Raw genomic sequence first — 9646 nt, forward strand, 5'->3', positions numbered from 1 at the left:
GTGGTAGAGCGCTCGCCTTGAGCTGAAGAGCTGAGGGACAGCGCCCAGGCCCAGAGTTCAAGCCCCACGACCGACAAAAAAAAAAAAAAAAAGAGAATGCTGTCCTAATCCACAGATGAGTAAAGGACTTGAGACATAAAGTGACTCTTAATTTCTATCTCCTCTGACACTGAATAGAAAAAAGCAAAACAGTAAGGGAGAACGCATTTTCCTCTTTGGCTCATCCAGTGTACTGTATGCTCTTTAACATGTTATGGAGATTTAGAGCTAGAAGTCATGTGTGCTGCCTTCAGATTTCAATGGGGATGTCAGCAGGAGGGAAGTGCCATAATTAGATGCATCCTCTGAGGTTCACAGGGCAAGGAAATGTACGAGAGCCAGGGTAATAAGGAAAGATGAGAGCAAGACCACTGAGCTTTGATAGATGAGTGGGATTAATTAGAGGAGAAGAGAGGAGAGGAGTGGGCCTATCAATCACAGGAGGTAATGCAAATGAAACTCAGAGGTGGAAATGAGGCTAGCCTTTGCTGGGACAGTGAGAACTGGACTGGCACAAGTAGAGGGAGCATTTGTGAAGGAAGCTTGTTGATCATGGTAACTTGAGTGCTGGAATGGGCAGACGTGAGCAACCATGAAAATGAAGAACGGAACATCATAAGAAGAAGGTGCACAACATCATAAGAAGAAGGTGCGCACAGTGGTATGTAAAAGGGATGAGTTTAGAAGGAACTTGTTAGGAACAGCCTAGTAAAATGTTACCGAAACTATTTACCATATTGATATGCAGTAAAACACCAACAGAAAAATGAGCAGAATTATTAAATGAGATGGTTATTTTAATTCTTCCAAGGTCCAAGTGAAGCTGAAGAATTCCAGCTTGAGGTGAGTGGGCTCCTAGGGGAGATGAACTGCCCGTATCTGTCACTGACATCTGGGGATGTGACCAAGCGCCTTCTCGTTCAGAAGAACTGCCTCCTTTTGCTCAGTAAGTTCATGGCTCCTTTAGTGCAGCTGTTACTTTCCTGTTTATGTTTTTCATGACTACTAAGCAAGTTATTCTTTTATTTTGTCCCATAATGAATATAACTCAAATACTACTTACTTGAAAGAAAACTTCTCAACTGTCCACTTCAGGAGCTGCTGGGCAGGGTGGGTGTACCAGTAGCATTGTTATTTTTATGGTTGTTGCTCTTCTTACCCTTTCACCTTCTGTGTCAGTCATGCTGCTGTGCCTCACCTGATGAGACTCAGGGTAGAGTTATGCAAGCACTAAACTTCCATATTTTAGACTAGAAGCACATTTTTAAATAGATGGAGAAGGTAGTGTAGAAATACTGATGTTTGTAATAATTATAATTGTATATAATAATTATAATTCTGAATTATAATTATAAAGCATTGAGTTATTTGAATATAATTATAAAGCATTGAATTATTTTTTGAGGACAATAAGCATTCATTAGTTAATGAGTAATTATTTAGTGTCTCGTCTTACTGCTATTTCTTTGTAGTTTGGTAAATTGGGGGTTTCACCTTTTTAAATAATCAGCAATGGTACTTGAGTAGTTGCTCTTCTACTGATCTTTCTAGGAAATTTTTATGAAAAATTCCTTCATGTTTTGCACACACTAATAAACTATCTCTTCACCCTCAAAAACAGTAAGTAGGCTGACTAATTTTATTGCCTTGTATAAACTTTGCAATATACATAACCAGTAGCATTCTGAAACATATCCATATTAAGCTTTGAGTAATAGAATGTAAATTTGTATTATAACAAACATATTTCAGAGGCTTTTAACAAATGTTTTATCTTTATAATGTTCTCTGAAAAATGATAAAATTCTAGTTAAGGTTAAGTTGTTTAAAAAGAAAAAGTGTTAGAGCCTTTATACCTAGACACTAAATGACTCCCAGTTTTTCCCCCTTTGGCATTCCCCCTGTGGAATGATCTTAAAAGAGAGATGTGCATGGTAGGTTCGGCATTGCTGTGGGAGTGATGCCGCATATCGTTCCTCCACAGGCGTTTCAGCATCCTTCAGCCGGCACCACTCAGTAACTGGCTCCACTGTGGTGTTTGCTGGTTCTTCCTCTACAGCCTTGCTTATCCTTAGCAGTGATCTTGGCCACTTTGAAGGTTGCCAACATAGGAAGCTAACAACTACAGTGGAGTGCCTGATAATGACCCTGAATTGCTAACTCTTCCAAAGGGCTCCAAGTGCAGTGCTGCTAGCACTAATGTTTTTAAAACTCACTTTGAATATAAATCTCCATAACGTGGTATTTATTCTTTTCCTCTTAAGCAGATTAAACAAATTATTTTACATTCAGACTTAGCTAATGCCTCAGAAACTTTTTGAGGGACACAACCATTTGCTTCTCAATTAAATAGCCAAGTAAACTAAAAGTCACTTACCAGCTCAAGATCACTCTTCTCATTTGTTCATCCCACTATTTCCTTCTTTATCTGTGCCTCTGCCTATAACCAACCTCTGTTTGATTCTAGCATTTCACTGCTCTGTGTTAAGGATGGCTTATCTTTACAAGTACCAGTCACATCTTGATGTTGTAATTTCATTTCTTTCAGCACTGTTGCCTCACTGATTGGAATCTTTTTTCCCCTAATGTCTTTATTTACTTTGACATTGTTTTGCGTCATTTGAATCTTTTAGCACATTGTATATGGAGGAAAGGGAATAAATGAACCTCATTAGAATTGTTAGTAAAACATAGTATCTTTGAATAGTAGAGCCTCCTACATATTAGGTTAAGGGCAGTTCTGGATATTTACTGGTCTTTTATGATTCTCAGAGTATTTCTCATAGATAAGTTAAGATTTGAGTTCCTAAAAGAGGACGAGCTGGTCATTGTTTTTGGGAAGGGGGCATATCTTTATTCTTAATGACATTGCCTGTAGAGATAATCTTTTATTAATAGGATTTCTAGTACCTTTCCAGTGCTTTGAACACAAAGTGTTTTTTTTTATGATTACATTGGTGAATTCATTTTCTGATTGCCTAACTGTGTTACCCCACATTTCAAGAACCAGTTTGTTAAATCATATAGTATATGATTTTCTAGAACAAGGGTTGGCAAATTTTTTCCTTAATGGCCAGATAGTAAATGTTTCTGGCCGAGGAGGCCAGTAGGTGTTGGTGACAGTACACAGTTCTGCTGCTGTAGCAGGAAAGCAGCCCCGACAGTATGGAAATAAACAAGTGTGGCAGGGCACAGGTGAACTGTAGCAGCAGTTTTCATAACTGTGGCTCTTTGCCATTTAACACCCGTGTACAGTTCACTATATGCAACACGTTAAGATTTTATTAGAATTTTTGCAGAACTTCAGTTGTGTGTTTTTATTTTTTAAGAAATTACCAAAATTATGGCCATATGCATCTTGGCCTTGGGGGTAGCAAAGTCGATCATGCTTGTTTTTCAAATAGTATTTAGGGGTATGGAAAAGATCTTTTGTTTTTCCCTAAACTCAGTGATTATTAATTGTTCAACAAGAATTGAAATGTCTTGGAAAGGTTTAAGGAATGGGGTTGAAAATCTAGACCTTGTACTGAATTCCTGAAGCACAGTGGCCTCCACTGTTTCCGTGTGAACCCAACACTCAGGATGATACATGCAGGGGTGGCTCTGCAAAGAAGTGGTGTGAAAGTTCTTGGTTCGTGGGGAAAGGCACACTGAGAAGAACAAGAGTGGAAAAGTCGGCGTGGGAGACGTGGGAAGGACCTTGTGGGCGTCCCTATTTTCCCACCTCTCCTGTAAGCTAAAATGAAGAAACATTTCATCCCAGTTCTAAACAAGCTGCCCAATGACTGGGCGGCACAAGGGCAAGGGATTCTATCACTGGTGCTCCCGAATAGTGACACATTCACTAACATTTGGCCTGTTTATTTATTTATTTTCACCCAATGCCAACCCCTGTTCTGGAGGTTCCTTAATAGTAGAAGACAACAATCCAAATCTTTAGATAAGTGATCTACCTTGATCTTTTGGTTTCAAAGAATTGCTTGTTTTTAAATGAACCTTAAATAGTATATATTGGTTAAATACCTGAATTACATAACCATTTTATATGTTATGTCATTTGCAGGTAAAAATGGTTTTTCTTTCTTGTTTTTATCCATTCTTGCAGCTTTAAAAGTTACATATCCTTAGGTCTATAGAGTTGTGACTCCAGACTTATGACTATTAACTATAGCTGTATCTCATTTTGAAATCTTATTTTGTTTACTTCAGCATACCTCATCTCAGAACTAGAAGCTGCCAGAATGCTCTGTGTGAATGCTCCTCCAAAAAAAGCTCAAGAAGGAGGCGGTAGTGAGGTCTTTCAAGAGTTGAAAGGCATTTGTATTGCTCTAGGAATGTCCAAACCTCCAGCCAGTATAACTATGTTCCAATTCTTCAGCGGGATTGAAAAAAAAGTAAGACCTTTAGTACCAGATTGTAGTGTATTAAAGGCATAGTCCTACGTTTGTTTGAAATGAAACATTAAGTTTATTTCTCTTAATGGGAATCAAATGTGCATATTAATAAGTAATTGTTACTAAATGAGTTTTGGGTTTAAATTTCTAGATGGATACCTTAAAGACAAATTAGTGTCTTAGTGTTTTTAAAAACATACCACCATTCTTCTTTTTCAAAGAGACAACTTGACACTTTGGTTTAAGCTGAAGTAAGGTAGACATAATCTAAAAAGAATTATGATTTAAATACTTAATTTATTGTTGGACTTGGATGAAAGTAATTTTTCCAGTCTTCATCATTGAATAAATGATAATGTCCTCTCTGCTGATGGTAGAAATGGATGATAATCGTTCTGCTTTGTCCAGTCACTGGGTCTATATGTTCCAATTGGTAACTGGATTTACTCACTGCTAACATAATCTAGTATGTGAAAATAAATCAGAATTATGTTTGTGCCACATATCACCAACGGTTAATCAATATTTTAATGTAACTGGTTAGGAACTAGTGATTTTTAACCAAAAAAAAAAAAATGAGGAAAAGAAAATGGTACTTGTTATAGCTGCTATTTCCTATATGCTTATCTCTGCTGGATTGTAAGAACTGGTACAATTGCAAGGGGGCAGAACGGCACCAGGATGCACAGATTTGGTGAACGCTACAGGGACGCAGCAATATATCTGTAGTCCGTAATCTTCTGTGTGTTCATTCATCCATTCAGCAAATGCCCACTCAGTGCCCACTGTTGTCAGGCACTGTTCTGGGTCCAGTGGAGGATTCATGCTTCTGTAGGCACGTGAGGAGTGGGACAAGTGAGTGTCTGTATCTCGTGGGTCTTTACATTCACGTTTCAAAACACCCCTCCACCTTTGCCTCTGTCAGGAGTCTTCTTTTGATGACAAGATATGATGGGAATTGGGAAGAGGAGGAAGATACGTTTACTTTCAGATTGTTTCATTCATTTACTCATGTTTTTGTGTCAGTTAAAGGAAACATTAGCAAAAGTTCCACCTAATCATGTGGGAAAGCCTTTATTGAAGAAGCCAATGGGACCAGCCCACTGGGTGAGTAGTCGTCGTCTCAAGAAACTCTGAGGAGTCATCTACTGATTTTGTGGGGTTTTTAATATCAACGCTAATAGCTTGTGATTTTTAAGTTGTACTTTGTAACATACAGCTTTCTACATGGATAGCTTGGGTATCATTTTTGTGTATCTTAAGACTTAGTACAGGTTATTTTATTTGTATACAATTAGAAGCACTTTTATAATTGTGACTATATCACAAGCCATTTAAAATAAATTGAAGTTCATTTTGATGCATACTCCCAATAATCAAATGGGCACAAGCCACAAACCACATTAGGCTAAAAGCAAACTTCATCCAGTGAATTACACGAAATCTAAACAAGAATTTGGTTCTTTATAAATTGTTCATTATGTTTTGTTGAGCTTAACTTTTTTGCCTGCTATTTCACTAGGCATTAATATTTTATGAAGTATAAATATATTTCCAACTGGAAAGGACTATGTGTTAAATACTAGGGATTCCATTCTGAAAGAAACAGACATAGTTTCTCCTTTTTAAGAGCATGGGAGCAAGTCGCTTTAAATTCTAACTAGTCTTTAAATTTTGCTTTAGGAAAAGATAGAAGCAATCAACCAAGCCATAGCCAATGAATATGAAGTCCGGAGAAAGCTGCTAATAAAACGCTTGGATGTCACTGTGCAGTCCTTTGGCTGGTCTGACAGAGCTAAGGTACACATTAAAGAATTATTTAGATATGATTCCTAAATGTCAAAAGGGGATAATCTTGCCCAGTCTCATCTTTACTCCTTGCATTGGCAGCTGTACTTAACACGAGACATTTGTTGCCTAGGTAGGAGCAATGTTGAATATGTAACTTTTTCTACCATCTAGCACCTAGTAAATGACATTATTAGTTCTCTAACTTATTATGGGTGTTTCATTTTGAAAACTTGTCATGTCTTTGAAACTTCTCTTTCAACAGAGTCAGACAGAAAAATTAGCGAAAGTTTACCAGCCAAAGCGCTCAGCATTATCTCCTAAAAGCACTGTTTCTGTTGCCCATCTTCTGGCCGCAAGACAAGACTTGTCAAAGATTTTAAGGACAAGCAGTGGGTCTATAAGAGAAAAGACTGCCTGTGCCATCAATAAGGTGATTATGGTACTTTAATTATCTCTCCAATACATTCATCCCTGTTTATAAGGTGAGATGGTTTTAAGGTATCTTTGCTTATTCCATAGGTGTTGATGGGCAGAGTGCCTGACAGAGGTGGTAGACCCAATGAAATTGAACCTCCACCCCCAGAGATGCCACCATGGCAGAAAAGGCAAGATGGCCCCCAGCATCAAGCAGGAGGCCGAGGAGGAGGGAGAGGAGGTTATGAACATTCCTCATATGGAGGACGAGGAGGTCATGAACAAGGAGGAGGGAGAGGTGGACGTGGTGGCTTTGACCACGGTGGCCGAGGGGGAGGAAGAGGAAGTAAACACCAAGGAGGCTGGACAGATGGAGGGAGTGGAGGAGGTGGCTACCAAGATGGTGGTTATCGAGATTCAGGTTTCCAGGCTGGTGGCTACCATGGTGGCCACAGCAGTGGCTATCAAGGTGGAGGCGGTGGTTATGGGGGCTTCCAGACCTCTTCATACACAGGAAGTGGATACCAGGGTGGTGGATACCAGCAGGACAATAGATACCAAGATGGTGGGCACCACAGCGATCGAGGCGGTGGTCGTGGTGGGAGAGGTGGTCGAGGAGGAGGCCGGGGTGGGCGTGGAGGCCAGGGAGGAGGATGGGGAGGCAGAGGGAGCCAGACGTATCACCAAGGGGGGCAGTTTGAGCAGCACTTCCAGCATGGAGGCTACCAGTACAGTCATTCTGGTTTTGGGCAGGGAAGACACTACACTAGTTGAGGCTGCAGCACCTTACATTTTGCTAGAGCTCAAGTAATAGAAACTTAGTTTTGGAGTCCTGGATCCAGCACCCCATTTGATTTCACATGAGGCCCCCCCGGTGGCAGGCAGATTCCTACTTGCCATAGTACTTGTGGGTCTTCATTCGATTCTGTTGTTTTGCTTTTTTTTTTTTTGACTTAATGTTTGAAAAACATGTCTCTCCTTTCTATGAAAAAGAATTTTTTAAAGGTTATTAAAATTGCCTTTAATTGACCAGTAGACTAATTCCACAGTCAGAACATGCTGCATACTCTTGAAGAAAGTACTTGACTAAAGTAATCTTCATGTTTTCAATATGCAGTTTTGAAGATGAGGATTCACCTAGACTTTTTTAGATTTACTGCTAGGAACCTTCCTCATACTTAACAGTCCACTTCTGTGTGTTCTGCGTCAGATGTTCTGATGTCTGTTTTGCAAGCACAGTTCTGCCCTGGGTTGGCGTTAATTATTCCAAGAGGTTGTGCCACATTTGTTCCCTGGTAGACCTGTTAGGTCCGTTCCTATTAAATGAGCTCCTCAGCAGATAGCACATTGAGTAGCCTTATTCTGTTGATGGAATAATGTACCATATGCTCAACTCTGAAAATTTTGAGCATGACTAAAATCCATAAAGACTATAAAAGCAAAACCAAGTTGTGAACCTATAGTACATATAGGTATTTAATTAAGTGTAGCAACTCAAACTGACCTGCATCCATACAAGTTTCTCCTTCAACCTTATTTTTACTTGAAATCTGCTAGAAGAAATAGCAAACCAAAATTTGTTTTATGCACGAGTTAATACCACTGGCTCAGCAAATACAAGTTAGTTTGCTTTAGGCAGGACACTTTTTTTTCTTTTGTAATGGAAGAAATGCACTACAAACAAAGTAAGCTAGAGTTTTGCTTAGTGCAGGAGGCCCTTTATTATTGCTGCAGAAAACAAAAGCCTGGCTGAGTCCATGTTTCCCATTCTCCTTTACTGACATCTACCTGACAGGATGCTTCTTGCTGGGTTTTTGTATACTTAAACATTGTCAAGCTGTGAAAGAAAAATGGCGGGAGATGTGCTTTGTGTGAAAGGTGAGCAATAAAGTATCTGTATGTTCTCTCTGGTTTGAGTTTTATTTTAGCTTTCAAAAACTAAATTGTTCTGGATAGTAGTGTCAAGCTTATGAGCTAAGGCTTTTGTTCCCAAAGATTCTTGAGTGTTTCCTTAAAACCTAATTTGTAGTAACAGGTAATCTTCCTAGTGAATTGAAGAACGGCCATTTCCAAATTCATCTTTTGTAATTACCATGTGGCTAGAAAACCTCACTACTTACCTCTGGCCACTGGGTGTAGCTGTTGCTACACGTTAGGTAAAGATACTAATGTCTTACCTTGTAGAGGGTTCATTTCTCCATTATTACCACAAGTGGAGGGTATTTTTTGTTGAAAAGAAGTGAATTGGAAGTATAAATATGTTTAGTAAGGGGGAAATTGTGTCTTCCTTCTAAAAGAGTCTTTAAAAAAAATCATGTGTTACCATTAAAAATATCCTACTTACCACTGAGATAAGAACATGCTGATAGCCCAAAAACTGTCTCGGAAAGACCATATCCGTCCTTTGTTAATTTTTACCTGTTTATTTTTCAGCTAATATTGCATTCTGAGATGTTCAAAATGTTTCATCATTAAAGTTTAGATTGTCTTAAACATTGTAAGAGCTGATCTTTTTATATTGAATAAGTTCAGGGTGTATAGGAGTTTATACTTAATAAAATGGGCATAGATATCTTGACACTTTAGAATTGATTCACTTTTAGTTTACACTTGCTTCCATCAGGTTTTTAAACCTATAACATGACATACCTATTGACCTCATTTTAGGGTTTTGATAAATATAATTTTGATTTTTTTGGGGGGGGGTCTGTCATGGGGCTTGAACTCTGGGCCTGGACGCTCTTCAGCTCAAGGTGAGCGCTCTATCTCATGCCACAGCACCACTTCCCGTTTTCTGGTGATTAGTTGGAGATAAGAGTATCACAGATTGGGCTGAGAAGGTAGCTCAGTGGTAGAGTGCTTGCCTTGCATGCATGAGGCCCTGGGTTCGATTCCTCAGCACCACATAAGAAAAAAAGCCGGAAGTGGCGCTGTGGTTCAAGTGGTAGAGCGCTAGCCTTGAGCTGAAGAGCTGAGGGACAGCGCCCAGGCCCAGAGTTCAGGCCCCA

At 39.2% G+C, this 9646-nt stretch overlaps 1 protein-coding gene across 1 annotated transcript in view; it reads left to right on the top strand.

Annotated features, from left to right (window-relative positions):
- Fam98a (family with sequence similarity 98, member A) overlaps positions 1 to 8545 on the top strand; it is a 14947-nt gene extending 6402 nt beyond the window's left edge. Inside the window, exons 2-7 of the mRNA XM_013013522.1 lie at positions 858 to 985; positions 4249 to 4433; positions 5460 to 5540; positions 6117 to 6233; positions 6487 to 6654; positions 6744 to 8545. Of these exons, the coding sequence (XP_012868976.1) occupies positions 858 to 985; positions 4249 to 4433; positions 5460 to 5540; positions 6117 to 6233; positions 6487 to 6654; positions 6744 to 7412 (1348 nt within the window). The 3' untranslated portion in view covers positions 7413 to 8545. The remainder of the gene's footprint in view (positions 1 to 857; positions 986 to 4248; positions 4434 to 5459; positions 5541 to 6116; positions 6234 to 6486; positions 6655 to 6743) is intronic.
- Positions 8546 to 9646: the final 1101 nt, after the last annotated feature.

Source organism: Dipodomys ordii, unplaced genomic scaffold (genome assembly GCF_000151885.1).
Source record: "Dipodomys ordii isolate 6190 unplaced genomic scaffold, Dord_2.0 Scaffold20, whole genome shotgun sequence".
Taxonomy (NCBI): domain Eukaryota; kingdom Metazoa; phylum Chordata; class Mammalia; order Rodentia; family Heteromyidae; genus Dipodomys; species Dipodomys ordii.